The sequence below is a fragment of the Panthera tigris genome, chromosome D3 (genome assembly GCF_018350195.1).
Source record: "Panthera tigris isolate Pti1 chromosome D3, P.tigris_Pti1_mat1.1, whole genome shotgun sequence".
NCBI lineage: Eukaryota > Metazoa > Chordata > Mammalia > Carnivora > Felidae > Panthera > Panthera tigris.
The window spans coordinates 50,183,303-50,207,470 of NC_056671.1; the positions used below are offsets into that span (position 1 = coordinate 50,183,303).

Consider the following 24,168-nt stretch of genomic DNA (forward strand, 5'->3'; position numbering starts at 1 on the left):
GAGTGACTGTGAACTTGGGTGGCACAAACTAAGAAAGATAATCACCAAATTATAACACCAAGAACAAAGTGCTAAAGAAGCAGAAAGAATGGGATGATAAATCTGCCTGTAGAAATCAAAGAAGACTCCATAGCTGTAGTGACATTTAGGCTCTGTCTTTAAAGATGATTAAAAATTTGCCAGGAGAAAGAGGAGGAAGTGGAAAAGGGCATTCCAGGCAAAAGGTGCCACAGAGACAAAGGCTTGTTGATTTATATTGAGCTTGTAGTCAACCCAAACAACCCTGATCTTTTTTACCGGAAAACGATTAAGTCATGGCTTCCAGTATCTTTGCAGCTGATTTTGGGCCCTAAGGGGCAGCAATTTACATTTAATCTTCCCAGATTTGATGGTGATAAATTAATAATTCCACCTAGATTTAGTCATCCCCCCCTCCAGCTCTCTGCATTTAGAAAGTCTGAGGCACCCCAAAGTCTTCATAAAGACACTACTCAGACACTAAAGACAAGGTGTGACACATGCCCAGACATCACCCTTCCCACCACCCCGGAGCCCTAAGCCAGGCCTCTTAAGAGGGGCTGTTAGCAGAGTGGAGTGGAGCACGGCCTCTCAAAGTGCTAGACTGCCCGAGACTGTCAGAGATGACACGGTTCCCCATCTAGACAATATGGACGATAAAGACAGCGCCCACTCATTGGGCAGGTGTGAGGTTTAAAACAGATCGTATGTGTAAAGCGCTTGTGAGAGTGTCTGGCACATGGTTATTTGATGCATTAGCTGGCAGTCACAGTATTAACACTTATGACAACACAAATCCAACTCACGGCATGTTTCTTACAGCTCCTGAGTTCCCAACCTTGCTCCAGCATAGCAAGTAATCTGGGACATTCTTCTAAAACGCAGATTCCTGGGTCCAAACCGTGACTCACTCACACAGAATTTCAAGACAAGTGATGGGTAAGCTGGTACACTTAAGAAGTACCAGTGCAGCAGGCAGTGGTCACACATCCGCCCCCATCTACCTCCTGAAACCTTTCCGGACTCCAGGCACAGCATACCTGTTTGCCCTAGCCTTCGAGCCTAATAACCTAGCAACAAGAAGCAATAAACAATTGTTTTTCCCGCTTTTAACAATTCTAGGCTGTTTCCTAGCTACCGTGTACATGTGAACATTGAAACTGGTTCCAGAGTTCTGCTCTAGGTCAGCCATGGGGCTCTCTATTCTTTTCTCTGAAAATGACACTTTCTTCATTTTGTGTTTTCCTTTGCATTTAATTGGGGCATTATTCCATCCCTGATCCTTTACTGATTTTCCTCCCCTCCACAATTCTTCAAAGATTCCAAGCAGGCAGCAAAAGTCCGCTTGGCCCGCGAGGATGAAATTCATGCTGGCCAGAGGAGCTGAACTCATTCAGAGCTGCCCTGCGTTCTCACACAATCAGTTCACCTATCTTGAGTTTCAATTTCCTCTTACAAGTATGCGCTCTACTCTTCCCAGGCTGAAGATCGACCTCCTTGTCTAGAAAGGACAGAAGTGTAATAGGAGTTGAGGAGTACTGCTTGCCTCTTAGTATTAGTCTATCTGTTCCGGTCCTGAACTCACAATGACGTCACTTTTGGTCTCGTTGAAATTTTCCTGTAGTCTCAATACTGTGAGCTTTATAGCTCTAAGTCCACTACTCTTTCAGGTCGCTGTTATCGTGATTCTTTTTTATAGTCTTCCTCGGTCACTGGCTGCGCTTTCCAATTTCCTCCAAGTCACTCCTAAATCTGAGCTTTTAAATATTCCACTGAAGCCACAGTGGATGTTCAATCTCCTTGCCTCTCCATCTTCTTCTTGATCAAGATTATCTATGATTATTGGCTACAAATTTTACATCCAAGAGCAGCCCAAACCTAATAGAAACTTTATCTTTCCTTCCTGGCTCTGGAGACTGCCTAACTAAAGCCGAGGCTCTCTTGGTTATCAAATTTAATCAGCTGGATGTTTTCCCCCAAAGCATCAATCTCTTCATTTTTTTTCCCTTCCAGATACGCTATAGACAGAATCTGGTAACAATTTAAGTTCTGCGAAGTAGATTATTACATGCAGTCAACAAAGCTGAAACCTCCTTTTACTTGGTTTTTCTCCCTTACTTTTTATGAGAATAAAGGCAGTAATCTGTGTAGTGGTTAAGACTCAGGGCTCTGGAGCAAACCTGCTTGGGTTTAAACCCCGTCTCCACTGCCTGTGTGAGTTTAACAAGCTATAGAAGTTCACCTGTACCCTGCCTTCCTCTATACTACCAGGATTACTACTACCATTACTAACACTGCTACTGCTACTACTGGAGTAGGGGATCAGCCTCGTGATTCAGCACAAAACAAGGGTTAGCTATTATTATGATATTGTTGTTTTCTTTGGTGGAGACTTTTATTTCTTTGCTACGTGAGTGCCTGAGAAATATTTTTCAAGCATTTTGTGAGGGATGAATTCTGAAAAAAAAACAAAACGAGGTGACAAATCAAAATTCATTCACAAATGTGTACAAGAGAAAACAAGTGGAACCCTCTTCCTGATGTGTGATTTGTGGGGTGAGGGTGGGCAGTGTCGGGAACGGAAAGTGGGGGGGGGAACCACGGTAATACTTTTATTATGGGGCTAGGTCTTCCAAATGCTATAAGCAAAAATAAACAACTAGTGAAGACGTTTTTTAAGTGGTTGATGGGGTACATGGTAATAGAATAATGGACTGTTCAAGACCAATTCTGCATGACTAATTTTTTATTTTTAATCCAATTTACCACCAGACAATTACATTTGCCAGATTCTCTACATTTCACAGGATTCCACCCATGATGTTGAGGCTACATTAAGAAGATTATTCAAGAGTTGCTGCCACTCTTTCAAGATTTTTCTGTGTCAGCCATGCCATTGATGACACTTTGAATTTCATATCCCTGGAAACATGCTTGAAATGTGCAGAAGTTTAACCCTGCACTTTGATGTTTTTGATTTGCCAGGTACTACGCTGGAGGGAGAGCCCAGCATTTTGAACTGGCCCTTTAACTCTTTAACTTCATGATACAATGCAGACCAGCTTGGATGCAAGGAATCCCCAACCAAGGCCACACAATGCCCCCCCGTGACCCACCTAGTGATTTCCATCGTTGCCTCAGTTATATTATGAGGATGGGTCCTTGAATATCTCTAGCATCAGCACTTTTATTTTTTCTGACGTTCATTTCTTTTAATGGCAAATAGTCAAATTATAGTGTCAATGCTGGCCATGGAAGCTGACAACTCTACTGAAACTGAACTCACAGCCAGAGGACAGCACCACAGTACAACAGCTTGGTGGACAAAAATCTGAGTTTCACATTCAAAGTGTGGTGTAGAGTGTCAACTTCTCAGGAGTTGAACCTCCCAAAGCTTAGGACCACATACAAACACATATCAAGTCAAGTTCCCCAGAGATCTGTGCCATCTCCTATCTCAGCAGCCATGCTAGAAGAGGCTTCCTGGGCATCAAGGCTTCGTGCAGCAGAATCCCAGAACACAGACGAGTTTACCAGTAAGTGTCGTGGACTTAATGTAATGGGTAGCAACACTACATGTACTGATGGGCTTGGCTTGTGAAAGTGTAACACTATCGAGAGACAGTGGCTCAGGCAGTCCTACAATTAGACTGTCATTAAAAGTTCCACAAGTGCCTAAGGCAATTCAGTAGAGATGACCAATCCTGGCTTACATCGATTTTGCCCATCAGCTCATTACACTCACCAGAGACTGCAATATGCTCACGTGCCATGTTCAAAACGTCATCAAACAGTGCATTACTTAGCATCAGACTGTGTTTATAATCAACTTAGGTATGTTAAATATACTGAGTATTGATGATTACTAATATTTATTGACTGCTTACCATGTCCCAGGATCTGCACTTCAGTGCTTTCCGTGCATTATATCTCAACAGTCTTCACAACAACCCTATGAGGAAGGTACTAGAATACTAGAATAGTGCCATTTTGCAAGCAAGGAAGCAAATTGAAAGGAAATTGCCCTAGGTCACTTAACTAGTCAATTTAGGGATGGTATTCAAACCAGCACCGAATGGCTTTGGGGACCACCCTTACCCACTGCTGGATCAGGGACAGAAACATCAGAAAGTATCCACACACACTGACACAGAATACTTGACTGCCTAGGCACTGGAACTTGTCCTATATGAATTAAGACTGAGTGGATCTGCTACCATTATAATTGTTTTTTCCTAAAATGATTCTTAAATGATTGTGATAGGACAATCACAATAAAATAATACAAGACAATATTTGTCAATAAAATAATTCCAATGTTTCTGTACACTAGGGAAAAAAATTGGGAGAGGAAAAGACATCAGCTCAAACTTACGTAAACATGTGTTCTTTTAAGCTACCAAATCAAAGCCCCTCCACCTCCCTCCAACTCTTCTAAAAGTACACATGGAAAACTATCAGCAAATACATATCATGATTAGTATATTAATTTTCAGTACGCGATGCTGATGAGGAAATAATTACAGTCTATAGTAATAGACTCTTTGTGCACTTCCTATATTCCAGAGTCTCTTATATTCAACCACAGTTAGGCCTGTTTCATAAAACCTGGAGCATGGTTTCATTTTTTTTTTTTAATAGTTTCACTTTTTAAAAATGGTTTCTAGTCTCCATAACTCTGAATTAATTGGAATAGCTGGCCATCGTGATGATTTATCTAACTCTGAGTCCTTGATAAGATAAACCCAACCCAATTATACCACCATTCTTGTGAGAAAATAACATTCACGGCACAGCTTCCAGAAATGTGCTGCACTGAGAAGAGGGCACTGTCAATAACATCAGAGTTCAAAGTCATTCCTGAACTCGTTCCCCCAGTAGCACCCTGTCCAGTGGTGTTCTAATAGGTGAAGCAATAAAGAACTAAGCCCACGAGCCCTGCATGCTAACTCAGAGGTTACAGAGCTAATATCATCAGTTCCGGACTCAACTCTGGGGCTGAAGACCAGCATTTTCTTCCACCCATGGTTATGGTGAGTGATTCAAGGCTGGCATTTGGACGGTTTCACCATGTAACCTGTAGAGGGGGAATGCTTCCTCTCCTCCAGAACTTCTTTCCATGTGGAAGGAACTCTGCTAACTCTTAACACTCCCACCTCTTTCCAATACACCAGTTAGTCCCACCCTGGGTGGCAGTTCTCAAAGTGTGATCTGGGGAGCACTACAGGTCCCCAAGATCCTTCTAAGAGAGTGATCTGAAAAGGCAAAAACTCTTTTCATAATAAAATAACATTATTTGTCTTTTCATTCTCAATCTCTCACAAGTGTAAAATGGAAATACTCCAGAGGCTAGGTGATGTGTGATACCTTAACAGAGTAAATGCAGAAGCAGATACAGGAATCCAACCGTCTTCTATTAAGCCAGACACTAAGGAGATTTACAAAAATAAAAAAGCACAATGCTACTCTTCCCACGAATTTCACTTTTCTGCTTTGGAAAATACAGCTATTTTTCATAATAATTGGTATTTATGTTACATATATAATGGGTTTAATATTTTTAAATGAATTAAATATCCAATTTTCTCAGTTTAATTTCTAATTTGTTAAACACCAACAGATATTACCCACATCGCCAAAGCTCATGGGGGCACTCAATAATTTTTAAGAGTATTAAAGGATCCTAAGACCAAGAAGTTTGTGAACTACTACCCTAGAGAGAAGGAGAAACTGAATTTATCTGAAGGCTGAATTCAAAGGAACAATCTGGGCAGCTGGTGCCCAGCCCTGCTCCCTACTCCTCCCACTGGGGAGTCACAGGCCACAAAAAATAAGGGTGGTGATCTCATTTTCCATGCTGGGAGTTTGCAGATCCCCGGCAGCATGTGGGGGTAGGGAAGGGTATCCAGAACTGCCTACAACTCAGTGTGCATGTCTGTGGAATTTTGGGGTTCCCCATTAGCAACCCACCAAAGCCACACCCTCCAGTGCAGCCCTTATCAGAACCCTGTGATATTTTCCTTTCCCAACAGTTGACTATGCTGGTTTATATTTCACTTGGTTTAGAACTGGGTTTAGGAGGAGAGGTCTTATTTATTGGGCCCCTTCAGAAACTTGCACTTGGTATACTATCTGGGGATCTTGGCAAATAATAAAAAAGGAATCCAACTTTGGGGAAGAAAATACTCATGGAGGTACTGGGTCTCCAGGCAGGGGAGAAAGGATGTTTTACTATGGCCCTGCATGTTTTTCAGCTTGATGGTTTGCAGCCTTGATTGTGCAGTGTGGCTGGTTTTTATAGTTGGGCAGGTAGCTTTTAACATCAAGAGGCTTTAATTCCTAAACCACAGGGTATTTTGATCTTGCTGTGTGACCACAACTTATGGTGGTTATTCTCCAGGAAAGTGGCTGTTTACAGAGGTAGGGCCTAGAGCCGGTGACAGTGGACCTCAGGAAAAGCTGTAGGCCAAGGATCTCAGAAAAGAGGCGGGACATGTGGTGGCCTTAGCCAGATGATGAACACTTTTGGGTGAGGGCCCCTGCAGCTTGGCCCTGGCAAAGGCCTGAGGCAGCTCAGAACTGCTGGAGGTGTCCAGGGGCCCCTGGCTAAAGACGCAGAGACAGCTGAGGCACAAAAAAGGGAGATTATTTCAACATCTACTGCCTAAAGACTACTGAGCAGAAAAATATTTGCTATTTTTAAGAGACACTGAATTACAGAAGCCTATCAAAAGGCTCTCACTTGAAATTATTACTCTCAGGTCTAGAAGGCAGTGCTGGATTGGCCGACTCCACTTCTGGTCTGCAGTCAGACGCAAACGAAGGCGCAACTTGGATTCTCATAACTGGTCCACAGGCTCAAGGATCAGTTTCCACCAAGAGGTCCGGACTGGTCTTTACAAATGAAGGAGAATTCCTGCCTTGCAGATGGCCTTTCTGGCCAAAGCAACTCCACAGCAAGTGGCAAGAGAGTGAAAACGTCTGCTCCCAAGACACTATGTCCCACAGCCACCTACCCGACAGAGCCCACACTGGTGACACCACCAGGCTGTCAGTCTCAAGAGGCTCACAGGGAAAGGTAAAGTAGGAGGTTGAATGTGTTGGTTGTAAACCAAAACTCATCAGGGAGAGGTTCCCATTTGGAGGTTATATTAAGGACTTTGTACTTACCTGGGGAGAGGGGATCCACCCATGCATTCTGGATTATCTTTGAGAAAGCTGGCATTTGAGATACTGCTATGTGCAAGGTTCAGAAACATCCGATGGTGGCAATCCCTGTCTTCTTTGAGGTGCCTTTCTTTCTCATCCAGAATATTAAATAGCTTTAAGCATTCATTTCCCCTTTGAACTCTGTGTTTCCTTCAAAGGTCAAGGATTATAGACAAGAGGCTTAGCCTGATTTGCATTTGGGTAAGCCTGTGAACCAAAGAAGGTTTTCTCCACCCACTGTGAGTCTTTCCCTCAGATACCCTGGGTTCTCTATTGTGGTCTTTGGGACACTTAGAGACAGGCCATGGGGTCATAACTGTGCCTGGGATGAATCTTCTAGGATCAAGATGGGTTTGCCTTCTAACTTTGTAGGCTATGCAATTACTGCTACGATCATCCCACATGCCTCATTAGGTTTAAGGACTCTTAAAAAAGTAAAGCTATTGATCTTCCAAGGCCTCATGAGGTTGGAAATAAGACTGACCTGACAGAGGCCCATCTCCCTCTCCGTGGGCGATTGCCACACTTCCAGATGAGCACATGCTTGGTAGTTAAGAACATAAGTTCAACAGTTAGTCCAACTGTTAATGGAACCCTTACTCCCTACTTTCAAGTAGAGGGAGCTACACTAGCAATAGCACTCCTGACCTACATCTACCTCTCTGGCAGGTTCGTGTGAAACAACTGGGCATACAGAGTCCAGTACCTTCATTACGTCTTTTCTGTTGGGAGCCAGCCTGCCTACTCAGTGCAGATATAGTTATGCTGCAGGGGAACTTACAAGAGCAGGGTCCCCAGGTAGGAGGCTGGCCCTCACCCAGGACTGCTGAAGAGGGGAGGCAAGGGGGAAATTAACTCGAAGATCATACATATTTAATCCACATTCCCCACCCTTGTCTTTGTCAGCGATAAAGGTTGTATTTTGGCTTTCGATCTGCTGACTGTTTTACCTTAATAGTCCAGAACTTAGATGGATAAGAAGCACCAATTACTAGGTTTCTTTAAAGACACTCAAATTGCATACAAAGTCTCAATATTACTGAATACTCTCAAAGGCCAAGGCTGAAAGATCAAAACCAGGCCAGGCTTCATAACATCTTTATACCACCAGCAGGGTCACAAGCCCACCAGAATGTCTGAATGCTGAAGGTCTGAGAGCAGACAGCCAAGTCTCTTCAAGTGCTCGGGGTCACCCAGGTGCTGGGAACAGAAAGTCACATGTACCTCTGAATTACTCAGTGCCTACAATGCTGGGTCAGGAAAAACAGGGCAATTCACAGAACTGTCAACCATCCTTCAGCTACTTGCATGTCTTAAAATCACCACCAAGGGGCCATGTGACCAGTGACAGAAACTGCCTACTTCCATGGTAGACGACCCTAATTCTGGCTCAGTCTACTAAATTTTCCCATTCCTAAGGCCAAAGTTGCTCCCTGAAACTAAAATCCTTCAAGTCTTGATTCTAAAGTCCAAATTCTCTTCCAGGCTGCAACCTTCAAAATCTAGAATAGACAGGCTTATCTTGTTCCCGCTGCTCTATTCTTGCAGACTTCCAAGGAACACTGTTCAAGTCCTCAATGGCCACATCCTAGAGGTGTGCCTTTGAGTGAATGGGTTAAGCCAGGCTTCATTCAGACATTTGTAAAATGGATAGTGATGATAATGCCTTCCTATCTCAGGGAGCTGATGTGAGGATTACAGGAGACAATGCAGGTGAAGACCTTGGCTTGGCACATAGTAAGCACTTAGCAAATACTACATTTAATTACATTAGTCAGCTTTCAAGAAGGCTCACAATCCTCGACAACACAACACGTGAGCCATGACGGAAAATGTTAGGCAAAAAGAACAGGCACTAATAATAGACCAGGCTATAGACAAATTACAAAATTCATCTGAATCTATAGGATTCATTCAGACACCTCAAGGAAGAGAAAAAGGCCAAAACACATAAAAAGAAAAATCTTCAACTCATTAGTAACCAGGTGAATGAAAATGGAAACCAACCAGATATGATTGTAAAGTCCACTAGACTGTTAAAATTTTTTAAGTTTGACTATAACACAAACAGAATTATGGAAAAACAAAAATGTACATGGCGCTGGCAGACCAATTTGGAAAAAATTCTGGTTTGCAACCCAGCAATTCTACTCCTTGGTACATATCCCAGAACAGTCCAGCATTCCATCACCTGGGAGCTTGCTAGACATACAAATTCTCAGGCTCCACCATTAGTTTACTGAATCAGAAGCTCAGAGGGTGGGGCCAGGAATCTATGTTTAATAGACTTTCTGGTGATTCTATACAAGCTCAAGTTTGAGAAACGAAGTCCTGGAGTATCCCTGACAGTTAACGCCCAATGGGAAGTACAAGAATGTTCACAGTAGCAAAATTCTGCAACCACACACACAAACCCATCAACAATAAGTTGAATAAGTAAATTCTACCATATTCTTAGCATGCAATGCCCTAGAGCAGTGAAAATGAACAAATTATAACTACATTAACTCAAATGAATGAATCTTACAGAATGCTGCACATAAGTCATAAGAAATACATTTTAGATATATGTACACACACACACACACATATATATACACACAATACGCATACATACACACATATGCATGGTACACTAATGCATAAATGCATAATACATATACATTTACATAAACACATTTCTTCTCCCTTATATATATGGAATATACACATAAATGGTAACACTATAAACAAAAGTATTGAATAATTATTAGAAAAATGAAGATGGTGGTTACCTCTGGGGGGAAGAGGGGAATGTAAACAGTATTCTGGAGACTTCCAAGGTACTGGCAATATTCCACTTCTTAACCAGTCTGATAGTTACACTGCATATTTGTGTACTTTAATTATTTTTTACACTGTGCATATGTGCTTTATATACTCCTCTACACATACCACATTTTAAAATAAAAAAGAGGTTTTTCTAAAAGGTTGAACTTCAGGAGAGCCTCAGGACTCAGTCGGTTAAATGTCCAATTCTTGATTTCGGCTCAGGTCATGATCTCACGGTTCGTGAGATCGAGACCCGAGTCAGGCTCCTCACTGATAGCATGGGGCCTGCTTGGTGTTCTCTCTCTCCGCCCCTCCCCCACTTGCGTGCGCGCGCGCACTCTCTCTCATACAAAATAAATAAACTTTAAAATCCTGCCTTGGGGTGCCTGGGTGGCTTAGTCAGTTAATATCCGACTCTTGGTTTCGGCTCAGGTCATGATCTCATGGTTCATGACTTCAGGCCCCTCATCGGGCTCTGGGCTGACAGCCTGCGATTCTTTACTTGGGATTTTGTCTCTCCCTCTCTCTCTCTGCCCCTCCCCACCTCCTGTCTCTTCTGCAAAATAAATTTTAAAAAAACTTAAGAAAATTAAAAATAAAATAAAATAAAATCCTGCCTTAATTTTTTTACCTGCATTCAAATAAATACCAAACCTAGGAACACAGGTTCTGACATCAGATTTCTGGCATTTGAACTCCCCTTAACAAAATCACTTTGGGCACCTTATTTTAAACTATCTGTGCTTTGGTATCCTCATATATGAAATAAGTATAATTTTTTTGTGAGTTAAATGAGTTAATACACTTCAAGTACTTAGAGCAGTGCCTGGCACATAGTAATTACTCAAAATGATGTGCTATTATTAGGATAGGATGAAACTGAGTTAAAAGTAACATTTCCTGCATGTAATCACCAATAAATCATTAGCATCCATAAGAACAATGATTCTTCCCTCTGTTTTTGCAGATTCTGTGCCACAGTATCAACCAACAGTACCTTCAACCCCCTCCTATTAGGTCCGCATCATCATGTTAAAAGCATTCAGAGATCAGTAACTTACTCTGGTTCCTTCCAGGCTAGTTCAACACACACACACACACACACACACACACACCCACACCCCAATATCAGAACATTAAAGAATTAAATCACAGAAGCCAAGAGACAGACCTGAAAGACACCAGAATAGCTTCTGTTCGATTACCTGTAATTCCCAAATCAAATTGCTGGCAGAATAACATTCCATATATATTAACCCCTTTCCCTAATCTTAGCAGCCTAGACAACATCTGTTAGAATTTAAGGAGGAATGTTAAAATGTGTGCCCTTCAGTGTGGCTTCCCAGTGGGGTCTAAGGGACACGGGTGGAGAGTTACAAGTTATCTCGCTATAATGCTGAACACAGAACAAATCTTTGAACATCTCAAGAGCTCACATTTATTCAAATAATTAAATGATCCCTTAACTGTGTTTGTACAAAACAGTGGTAATGACTATGCCTCAAAGTCTTCAGTTAAAGATCTTAAATCTTGCTTACTGTATGGAAGCACTTTTTAAAGTGATGTGTATATATTATATATTAACCCACTTGCTTTTCGTTAACACCTTACTATAGATACAATCATAAAAATGTCATGTTGTCTAAGTTCACGTAACAACCAAGTGTCAGAATTGGGGCACAATCACAGGTCAACTAGCTCCAGAGACCCCATTCTTAACCATTGTGCTTTACTGCCTCTCTAGGCAACTAAATCAGTACAATTAAAAAGGAAAAAGAACAAGAACCAAACGTCTATGGAAATGTTAAACTTAATAAAGGCATTTCAGTTCAGAAGAAGAAATTTTACTTGACAAATTGACGGCCACTCATGTGTTAGGGTGTACGTGTTTTATGTGTGGGGAAAAGAAAGCAAGACTCACTATGCTCATACCACGTACAAAAAGAAATTTCAGATAAGTAAATATCTAAATGTGGAAAATATAAACCAATAAATACAATTTGATATAGCGTGAGGTTTGAGAAGACTGGGTTTGGAGGTGGATGGTCTCAACTTATATATTGGCACATACCAGAATAGTATTCCAGAAACACATGGTGTGTGTGTGTGTGTGTGTGTGTGTGTGTGTGTGTGTGTGTGTATAGAAGAAACAGCACTTTGCAAAATAAGAAATAAGAATCATGACAATATCCATTACAAATGCAAATACTAAAAAAGTAACCTCACCGTTTTCCATGATGCTTTTATTTTAGGTCGTAAAATGTTATAAGCCATCGGCAGACAGTCTCTTGTCGTCTACATTTAAATATACCAGTATACCCCCTTTAAACATTGCTTCATAGAGACAGCCTCAAATAAAGAGAAGACCCTAACCCAAATCATGGATATCTCAGTTTCATTTACAAAAAAAGTTAACTATAATCAATTTGTAAATCAATTTGTAAATCAATTTGTAAATTAAATCAGTGATAATCAATTTGTAAATTAAATCAGTGATAATGATAGTCTCCCCAAATGTTCTTAGTATTTGTCAAACAGAAAAGACAGAACTGTAAATAAAATCTAATGTCAAAAACACAAATACCATACGTAAACAATTACTTTCACAGGAGAAAAACTATATGTAGGAGCAAAACATAAGTGAAATACAAATTATATATCAATAAGCTAAGGACACGCAAAAAGTACCATCTCTTTAAATATTGTAAAATAAAGTCCATGTGTGTAAGAATGTAAATAAATTAGAGCTGCCTTGAAGCAAACAAACCTTTGGTGGGTCATTACCTCCAGAATTTGATTCTTTAGTCCTCATCAATATGCATGGAATCCTACACCTAGAATCTGGATCTACTAACCAACCATTTTAAGTAGAGAGAAAAGGTCCCTAGAAAGAAGGATCTTGGCATAAACATGGCTCTCTGCATCCTTTGTGACAACCTCTCAGACCTTTAAAAAAGCTATACAAACAGAAAAGAGGGTCAACTGTACCCAAAGATGCACTAAACAGCTGGAAAACTAGCAGTTTGTGGCATTATAACCCCCCGATTTAACCTTTTTTAAATTAAAAATAAATCTGGGTAAGACCTCATTGAGAAGTGGGTCACTAGTAAGCTCAGAGAAGGTATTAAGAAGCATCAATGAAAAGATTAGACTCTGTTAACACCCAAACCTTCTGCTTGAAGACTTCAAATCAAAAAGACATTTAGTTCTTTGCCTCCACCCTCCTCCTGATAGAGGCTATAACTTACTGAGTTCCCAATGTTTTTGGCTTTTGGCTAGACAATACTGCCAAAATTGCAAGAACTATAGAAGAAATCTGAGCAGGAAACCCCACAAAAGGTGTTTCATGGCTTGACAAACCGGAAGTATGCAAGCAAATTTCAGCTGCAGTGAAACAATCACTCTGTTTTTTGTTTTTTAAATCAATGTTCAACTTCCTTAACTTCCTGGATATTTCTATAACATCCATGAATCTTTCCTAATTCCTGGCTATTAAAACATTATGACACAAATATATGGACAATTCTACAAACTGGGTGGAAGATACCAGACACAAAAGGGAATACAGTATATGATTTCATAAAATCCAAAGATTCCATGAAGAATAAGCAAAAGTAATAGATGTTATGAGGCAGAAGTCAAGTAAATACTTAGCACTGGAAAATGGTTAAAATTGGAGGAGGGTACCCATGCAGTGTTGGTGATGCTGTGTCTTGATTGGGTGCTGATTCAATAGCGTTCAATTTATGAACATTCAGCAGGCTATCTACTTATGAGCACTTTTCTATATGCATTTGATAGTTGTATAAAGTACGAGCGTGTATATTTATATGTGTGTCAAATCTGAATTTTGAATTCTCTTCAGTACAATGGAAGCAGGACGTTAGAAGTTAACTTTGAACACGTTAGCACCAAATGGGACTCTACTGGGGGTGGATGCTAAAGGATCCACAAAATGCTAATATTTTGGCTGCAGGAAACACATTTTTCTTTATTTACTGGACCAGAAAGCCACAAAGAATGAACTCCAGACTTTGAACTTTTGTGTTAACCAATTAAGACAAGAAAAAAAAATTAAAGTGGTCACAGTCTCTAGTTTATATTAAAGATTTATGTTAAGCAGAGGGAGTGGATTATATCCCCTTTAAACTTAATATAAATTAATGGCTTTTTAGTCATTTATTTCAGACTTCACTTAATAGCTTCCCAACCAACCAACCAACATTTTGTTGGAGATTATAGTCAAGCCAACTGTATCCGCCCAGTTACAATAGGTCAAGTTACAAACCAAATAGTTCTAGGCTTTCTCTTCAGCAAACAAATCCATGTCTGTACTTGGTCCCTCCACAAAACATTCACATGAATCTTTTACAGCCGGTCCTTTCAAGATGTGGACATGTATATTTTAAAAGACCCAAATAATTTCATTTGTGGGATAAAAGGTAATTCAGATGATCCAAACATGGAAAATGTGCCGCTAAACATATTTCAAAACTTGGAGTCTCTTGAATTTATTTTTCCCAGAAAAGAACGCTTAAAAAAAAATAGTATCAAAAAAAGAGAAGAAAAAACATGCATAGTCTGAGGGCTTCTAGGCCCTTAGGAAGTATTTTTAAGTTCCAGGATTCACCCATTAAATTTTTTTTTGAGCAGTTATCAGCATATTATTTTTTTATGAAGACAATTTGAAAAATATTATAAAACTGATTTTGAATCATTTCACTATGATACTTTCTTCTTTCTCTAAGATAACGTATTTTTAAAATGAGTGAAAACCCTAACCAAGCATTACATTTTGGCTTCAGATGCCAACATAAATAAAAATATTTAAGGTCAAAATTAATAGAGAATATAACTCAAAAGTTGATGACTGAAAAAAAAATCTTACCAACTCGGTAAAGAAAAATTGAAATTCCTCTCTAATGTGATGTTCATTCTTTGAGTACCATATGAAAAGTGTCCCGGCCCCTGACAGAGGGAGGAAACCATGTGTTTTGCAGTCAAACTCCATCTACTCTGACAGATACGGTTTTACTCTGGATTCTCAGAATAACTACTCAAACTGTCTGAGTTCCACTTTCATCAACTCTAAAATGGGAATAAAACCACCTCTCTCACAGGGTTACAGAAATAATTAACAGAGACAATATATTAGTTTCCTTCACTGAAATTAAAAATATTGTATTTTAAAGATTTAGTACCACCAGACATTAGTTAAAAAAAAAAAAAGAAGAAGAAGAAAAGAAAGATTTGAAGATGTGGCAGCAAGTATCTAAAGTTTCAATGGTTTTCTCTGGTATATGTGCTTTTCAGAGATACATGAATGACCTACTGACAATTAATAAAAATAAAATAAATTGTGAGAGGTCTTAAGCTGCATATGTGGAAAAAAATCTGAAGGGCCATCCTTACTGAAAGCAGTACAAAAGTTCAGCATTTGATACAACAGAAGAAAGGTGAATAAGCTAAAAATTTATTTTCATGAGGGAGAAAAATGGTCACTCCACATTTCTATTTCCAGCAATTTCTGGAATAATACAGATTCTAAATTATGCCCCTTTAGTTAACCTTTTTGTTTTACTAATTTCTTTTACTAATCCACTGAAACATTAAACATTACATCAGAATGTGAGGAAGGGAATCTGGGTATAAATATTTTCAAACATCATGGTCAAGTAATTAAATTCTTTTAATTTTTTTTTAATGTTTATTTTTGAGAGAGAGAGAGAAAGCGTGCACGCAAATGGGGGGGGCAGAGAGAGAGGGAGACACAGAATCTGAAGAAGGCTCCAGCCTCTGAGCTGTCAGCACAGAGCCTGATGAGGGGCTCTAACTCATAAACCATGAGATCATGACCTGAGCTGAAGTCTAATGCTCAACCAACTGAGCCACTTAGGTGCCCCCTTAATTAACACAAAAACCCATATTAAAACTACAATATGTATTAAGTATGCAATAGTCAAGTAAATTTTTTAAATTAACATAAAAACCAATATTAAAATTACAATACAGAGAAGTATATATCTTTACTCACGTACTTATTTGTTTATTTTTGTTATACGTAGGTATATTTTGTAAAAGAAAACTTAAGAACCAATCATGGATCAACCACTTCTCCAAGCACCTCTATATATGATTGCCATATTGTATTTATAATAGCACTTCCTTTTAAATCGCTCTAGCTGCTTTAAAGGCTGTTTACACAGTTAATTTTCCCAATGCTACCTGAGAAAAACCCAAGTTAAATAGTTTTATTTAATCAAGGCAGGAGACCAAAACACCTGATTCCCTTACTAAATTTCTTCTGTGTTTCAAGTTGTAGATGGTAGTAAGGTCTTTAGACTACACTTTAGACCCCACTTTAACCATTAGAACAGATGAAAAATTAAATATTCGGTCAAAGGAATGTAAGAAATATTACAATAGTTTAACCAACAAATCTCTTAGGCACAAATAATAGCACAATGTAGTCATTTTATGATACAACATAGAGACTAATCTATTATTTAACTACCCATTAATTTGGCCAAACTCCAATTGGACCTACTTGAAGCTCAGCCTGCTACCTGCTATAGGTTCTTCTCAGCTAAACTTTAGGACATTCTACTGTTAGTTTAGGTCATATTCATCTTATTCATACACTGCTTGCTTTCCTATTCTTTTGTTATAACTTCTATCATGGTCTTTGTCCGATATCTCATGTAGATCCCACTGATTACTTTGGCTGCCCTTCTTTGAAGGTTTTCTAGGTGTGTGCCTATGCCAAAAACATTGGGTGGTTTAACAATCATTTTTTTTTTTTTTTTTGCCTTGGAACTAGAACTAAAAATGCTTTATTCCACATAGTAAGGGTTCTCAAATCTGACTGCATATTACACATAATACATTAAGTCATTTCCTACTAATGACATTCAGAGTTCAACAAATCCAATCCTTGGTAAGTATAAACAACGCTTCGTGTGTATACCATGATTACAGACATACCTGCAGAAAAATAACTAGAGAAGGACTTGTTAGGTCAATGGGCTATATTTTTAGTGCTGACCCATATCACTCAATTCAATGGTTCTCATGGAAGCTATCTTCTCTCAAAGAAACATAAAAGTACAAAAGGAATAAAAGGAATAAGTTTTATTCTTAGTAGTATCACACTCTCCCTTCCTTTAAGTCTAACCCAAAAATATAATTTACTTTTAGTGGTAAATGCAACACAGTCAATGAAAAAAAATTATTTTTAAAGGTCAAGCATATAAAAAATACAAATGATTTCTAACCTACCATATATAATAAACTATTGTTAATGACCCTCAAAAATGACATTCTACCACTCAGATAATATGAAAATATTTCCATTTTAGGTTAAAAATTAAAGTCATTCCTAAATCTTTATAAAGGAATCATTTTGGGGGATATTTTTAAGCAGCCTCAAGAGTCGTAGAATTGGAAAGTCCCTGAGAGATCAACTTATCCAACCAGGCCCAATATTTTACTATTGAAGAAAATGAGGTCATGAGAGTTTAAGGGAGTAAACTACATCTGGACTGGATTAGAACCCCAGGCTTTCTGCCTTTGACACTAGCTCTTGCCCTTGACGTTATGTAACAGCAGCTTATTTGCACCGAGCAAAATTATACTTTTGATGCCCAAATCAGCTTGGATGACACACACACACAAAGGTATTAATTAGCTATTGACTGACACTTTATGCTAAACTGTGATAAATATTGCAGGAGACACATATGTAGATAGCAATCCTCTACATACATATACTGTGTGTGTGTCTATATATACACACATATATATGTGTATATATATGTGTATGTGTGTCTATACATATATATATGCATATATATGTATATGTATATATATGTATATATATGTATATGTATAGACACACATATACATGCAATCCAAGGGCTTAGGGGCTGTAAGTACAGTGGAAATTCAGACAAGGAAGTGCACTGAGTATGAAAGAGAGTAACAAGAAATAAGAACTGAGAAGCATGTATTTATAACCTAAATTTTCCTTTCAAAAACTCTGTGATAACATAAATTGTAATCTTTAAATCCAAATCTTTTAAAAGGTCCCATTTACCTCTGGAATTCACCTTCTTCTGAGTACTTTAAGGACATCGCTTTCTCTATGGAGAAGATATGGCTCTAACTAAAACATTTATCTGTATATACCTCTTCCCTGGCATGAATAGGGTTAATCAAAACTTATCTACATTTAGTTAAATACAGGAAGACTAGCATCTGCTCAAATAAATTGATATAATTTGCTAAAAAATTAAAAGAAAAATAAGTTTTTGGTAAGGAAAGACAGAAATGTGAGGCATAATGATGTGTTGATACAAATTACATTTCAACTTATAGTTCTTAACCCAACTTGAAAATGCTTACTTAGGTTTCTAGAAGGTATACTAATGGCAGATAGGAAATACTCAAATGACAAAATCCAAACTCCAAATCTATGTAATTTTTAAATGATTGACAAAATTCACCACAAGTCTGTGCAGTGCTTAAACCTGATTACTTTTTGTATTTGGGCCAAAGGAACAAATTTGAATAATGTTAACTTGGGCAAAACGGTAGAGTATATACATAAACATTACGTTTCTTAAATAACAGCTAGGATTTTTCTTTAAAAATCACTCTTCTAACTTACGAATATCCCTTTGAAAACAGGATGGGGATTTGAGTTCACTCAGGATTTTTTTAAGGCATTTTAAAGCAAGATTTACTGTTACTTTAAGTCTTGACATTTCCCGATTAATAACGCTAAAGCTTAATGAGGCACAACAAATTTAAGAAGTGAGAATTTTTAATGAAAAAGGAAATTAAGGACAGTTTGGTGCAATACACTGTCACCAAAATAATCTGTTCAAAGAAGACTTTAGTCTCTATATGTAAAAAATACAATCTAAAAAGAATTTCCTCTTAAAATCTCAGTCTGAACTTTTAATGAAGGTCAGAGCAGACTCCATGAAGGTATGAAAGTCACAAAGTACAATCTGTATGTAAATTCTGAACTTGCAATTGGGGCCTAACAAATTATATATACATATACATGTGTGTGTATATATATATATATATATATATATATATATATACACTTTTAAAATATGTCCATAAAATATTTTAGGATAAAATATCTTAGGATGCACAAATTATTATTTTCCAGATCACACCTAGTATGCTTGCAATGCGCCATCTATGAGTAATGACCACACGCTACAAGATAAGAAAAGGGCAAAGATATCTGTAACTGTAGCCACTAAGCAGAATAAACTGTGAACACCAACTATGTTAATTTTCCTTACTTTCACAAGAAGTTGTTAAAAGACACATGAAAATCAAATAAACACTGGGAATAAACATTTTTTGTGCTTAAAATGATTACTGCATCCTTGATTTTCTACATCCTAAAATAAAGTTTCTTTTTATATGTTTCAGGTGTTGAAAATTAATCTCTTCAAAGTCTATACACCTAACAGGTAAAAATCACATATGGTTTATGCATCTTTTTTCATATACCCTCATCCACGATTGAGAGCAGGACCCATGTGATAAAACTAAGAATCCAGAGGATCTATAAACATTAAGGTGATGTCCTTGATGCTTCATAACCCATACAAGTGTATTTAAATTAGAACAATGTGAATGAGAAAAACAAAGCAGGTTTCTAGTCTAGTAATTACTGGGTAGGTAGAAGTAAAATTGATTTTTTTTTTTGTCTGATGATAAATCTATTTAAGGCCTTGAAAGTCACTTGTATAATTTAAAAGGGAAGCTTGTCATAACTTTGTGATATCCCTTGATCAGTAAAATTTAATGCTCAATTTCTGCTTTTTCATTTTGAGTGTAAAGGACAATGCTAATGCCATAAGTTAAAATGAAGAAGAATAGAGAAAAATCTTAAAGCTGAATACCACACTGTGCAAAATTGAGTAGAATCATGTAAATATAATAGGATAACTAAACTAATAAACAATCTCTGAAAGTAAAAAAAAAATGTTCAAAGTAAAACAAGAAATACTTCAGTTAACACGTAAAGGCATGAAGTTCTTTTGATTATTTAATGATTCTTTTTTGACTGGTCTGAAAAAAAATAAGATCTCTCTATATCTACCCTAGTAATCTACTCATTCTCCTTCCTAAAACTCTTGTCTTCTTAGTCTGACCGAAAAGAAAAGAAAAGAAAAGAAAAGAATAGACTTTTAATAGCAGATGACTGCAGAGGGGCCATTTTCACCTTGCAGATAGATCTTTGTTATTCTGGTGTGTAAAGCAGGCCATTAGCACAAAGACATTTCTAATCTCAGTTGTACAATCCACATGGTGCACTTAACCCTAAAACTCATGTTGCATAAACTGCTCTGCTTCCACTCCTAATGACCTTGCAAATCATTCAATGTTACTGCTTGACTTGCACCTATGAATTAGGAGACTGACAAATAACTTGATGACAAAGTTATACTTTCCCCTTTCCTGGGGGTTTACAAAAGTCAAGGTAACATCCTAGAAGAAACTGAGAAAGGACATACAATAGTAAAGATAAGCACTTTATTTGCCGTTTATAAATGCTATTTTTTAAATGCTTAAAAAAGAAAATGACTTACAAAATTCATACCTGACTTCAAGGTGGATGACTAAGAGGAAATGGGATTGCTCCAGCGGTACCAAATTTAGCACCATGGTATTAATGACCAACAACTTCCCTGCACAGTATTCAACTAAAACGTACTTTCGTATCAAAAAGTTAGTAAACATGCCATCTACTGCTGGACTCACACTCTGAGAATTTATTAAAAGTTCTTTGTAAATTTGTGAGACCACTCAATGATGTTCAAAATTAATACTTTTAAAAATAAGATTTTTTTTTGATCTATGACATTTCCTGTTCAAAAAAAAAAAAAAAAAAAAGAAGAAGGAAAATGTCTTTTGTCCGTAGGATTCCTAAGTTTATCTCGCCTTCTCCCTAACTTCAAACAATTGAAGTATCACTTTTTTCCTTCTTCCCCTTCAGTCTAACCTCTTTAGCAAACCCCATTTGAAAAGAAGAAACAATAAATGAAGTGACAAGAGGGTTCAAGAATGAGGAGTGTGCACTCCAAGAATAAAGGGCGGTTTTATAACAGGAGATACTTTTGTTAGCAAGTGACTGACGGGTCTCCTCCCCCAGTTAAAAGAAATTCCATCCACTTCCCAAAACTGCAGAGGCCAAAAACAACTAGTCTAATAGTTCTAAAACCCCAGAGTCCGGAGAGAGCCGAGGAGGGCGGACTGGCGAGTGGGGGAAGGGGAGAAAGACCAGCAGGAGACGAAAGAACAAAAGGAGAAACCCAAGAAAGGAGAAAGGAAAGACGGGACCCGGGCGTCCAAGAAGCCAGAGAAAAGAGAGCGAGCCAGAAAGCTGGAAAGCACAACCTGGGGGAGGAAAGCGCAGAGCAGGGCAGGGCGCGCCGCTCCACGGCGCACCATGGACAGGGCTCCAGCGGCCTCTGCCCACACCCCTCTAGGGGGCGGCGGGAGAAAGCTGGAGAAAGCGTGAGAGACCGCGGGCGCCGACCTCGTCCCGCCCCCGGCGCCCTCAGTCCCCCCCCGCGGCCGGAGCGCGTCAGGCCCTGACCCGTGAAGACCACGGAGGGGGGCGATCTGCACCATCTGTCCCTGCCCGGGCCGCCCCCGGCGCCACGGCACTTCCGAGCCGCACCCGGACTTTTCAGAGCGGCCACCCGCTGGCCACCCCCAGCCACAAGGGTGCGCTGCCCGCCCCCCCCCCCCCGGTGTATTTCCCGGGGGACCCTGACCTGCATTCAGTGTGGACACGCCCCTCTCCTGCAGCAGCTTTGGAACCCATAGCGTGCGGGGGCATGTTCGGTACCCCCGCCCAGCCCCCGCTCCCGGCGAGGGTCGCAGCTGAGGCGCGCGGCGTAGCTTCCCGGGACCCGGTCGGCGGACGGGAGGGGCCTCGGGGTATCCCCCAGCCGGACGCCGCGGGAAAGTTGGGCGGTCGGCCGGGCTGGAGACCGATGGCGCGGAGTGGCAAAAAAGCCTGCGACCTGCCTGAAGCAGGTGCTTTCTGCCGCGGAGGAGCCTCCTAGTACTGATTCCATGAAGAGGCTGGCTGGCGCTCTCCCGAAAGCGTGAAAAGTGCAGAGGCTCCTCGCTAAGGCGTCCCCGTGGACGCACGCAGGGCAGAGACAGCGTACACAGGGAGAGGAATAATAGCCGAGTAACGGAACTTCTCCCCGCCCGCCGGGATAAGGGGCGTGCGGGGCCAGGGGTTGAGTGCGGAGGCCCCGGCCCGTATAGACTCTTCGGGGCAACGGGATGAGGTTTTCTTTCCAGGTGGGACCGACAAAGAACACAGTGAGGGCAAGAAAACAAGAACAGAAGGCAACTCTGGGCTGGGGTAAAGACAATAGGACAGTGGAGCCCTCGGGCACCGGGAGGCGCGCGGGTGCCAGGGTGGGGTGGGGTGGAGGCACGTCCCGTAACTAAGACACGAGAGTGAGAATTCCTACTGCAAACTCGCGACCCATCCCTGCAAAAATAAACAAAAAAATTGGAGCAAAGTGCAAAGCGAGGGGCGAGAAGCGTAGAAAACTGGAAAACCTGGGAGCTATCCTGCCTCACCCTTCTGCTGCCTGGAGACACCCCCTGCAAGCTCGCCCGGCCAGGAGTGAAGAGCAGAGGGGGCCCGCGATCTGTTCCTTCGGGACCCGCCGGGAATGGCGCGGGAGACCAGCCGGCCCGGCCAGCCCTGCCCCTGAGCCCGGCCGAGCCTCGTGCCTGCGCAGCTCCCGACCGCGCGGTGCGGCACCTCCCTTCCCGGGTGCGCAGCCTGGCCCCGCAGCGGCGCGGGGAACAAAGGGACCCGGCGCCGCCCGCCCCACCCCGCCCGCGGCCCGGCCCGCGGAGACCGCCGCGTACCTGAAGCAGGGCCGCCAACAGCGGCAGCAGGGTCCGCGGCGCTCCCACTATCCGGCACATGGAGGCGGAGAGGGGCCGAGCGAGGAGCCGGAGGCGGCGGCGGCGGCGGCAGCAGCGGCAGCACCAACAGCGGCGCGGAGAGACGGCTCCAGGCAGTTTCCACCCCCTTCCCTTCCCCTCCCCACCCCACCCCACCCCCTTCACCGCTGCTCTCCTCTCCCCGCCAATGGAGAGCGAGCTGATGACAAATAGCGGGCCGCGGAGTCCGCGGGACTCGCACCAGGAGTAATAAAACAGACCCAGAGATCAAGAAGCTGGGGAGGGGGCGGGGGAGGAGGCGGGTGTGCGTGTGAGGGTGTGAGAAAGGGAGAAAGAGAGAGAAAGAGTGTGTGCGTGTGTGTGTAGGCGGCCGCGGTGGCAGCGCAGGCGGCTAGGCTCCGGCCCTAAGCGCAGCGGAAGCCGGGAGGGATGCAGGCGGCGGGGACCTTGGCCGGTGTAGGATGCGGCGGTGGAAGTGGAGCGGCTGGCGCTCCCCAGGAGCTCCGCAACGCGAGGTTTCGGGCTCGTGGCTTTGCTTCCTCTGGGTCCCCTCTCCAGGGCCGCTCTGCAAGACGAAGATGCCGAGGAGAGCGCCGCGGGGAGGGCGCTTCGGGCCGTGCGCGCAGCGCCCACAAAGGGCAGCAGTCCCGCCGCCCGGAGCCTCTGCTGCGTGGGGGCTGAGGGCCCCTTCCCGGCCCCCTTTCCGGCCCCCCGGAGAGTTGGAGACTGTTCTCTGGCCTCGGCCGCGCGGGGGTGAGGTCGGGGGTCGGCGCGGCCGCTACTGCCCCGGCTCCGTCCGGCGCAGCTGCCGCCGCGGCCGCCCCTGGTGCCTGCGCGCCAGCACCCGCCTGCCGGTCCTTGCCCGGCGCCGCTCACTCGCGCGCGCCGCCCCACCCCCCGCCGCCGCCGCCGCCGCCGCCCGCGCACCCTGCTCGGCCTCAGCGAGCGCGACCGACGCGAGTCGCAGCCGCCACCGCCGCTCTCCCCGCGCTCGCCGCACGCGCTGCCAGGCTGCGCGGCCCTCTCTCTTCTCCTCTCCTCTCCCCGCCCGCTGCCGCCGCCACCGCCGCCGCCGCCCTCGCCCCCGCCTCCCTCCTCCGCCGAGCTTCCCCGCCCGCGTCGTGGCCAATCGGAGGCCACCGAGCTGCGGCT

At 41.9% G+C, this 24,168-nt stretch overlaps 1 protein-coding gene across 4 annotated transcripts in view; it reads right to left on the reverse strand.

Annotated features, from left to right (window-relative positions):
* The window catches only part of CDH2 (cadherin 2), a 213,670-nt gene extending 190,568 nt beyond the window's left edge, over window positions 1-23,102 (reverse strand). The window contains exon 1 of one of the 4 annotated variants that reach the window (XM_042962397.1): window positions 22,978-23,102. In XM_042962397.1, coding sequence (XP_042818331.1) covers window positions 22,978-23,037 — 60 coding nt within the window. In that variant the 5' untranslated portion in view covers window positions 23,038-23,102. Of the gene's footprint in view, window positions 1-824; window positions 1,037-7,188; window positions 7,560-7,711; window positions 7,769-22,977 lie in introns of those variants that run through there. The other 3 variants (XM_042962399.1, XM_042962398.1, XM_007076009.3) reach the window with 3 other exon arrangements.
* Window positions 23,103-24,168: the final 1,066 nt, after the last annotated feature.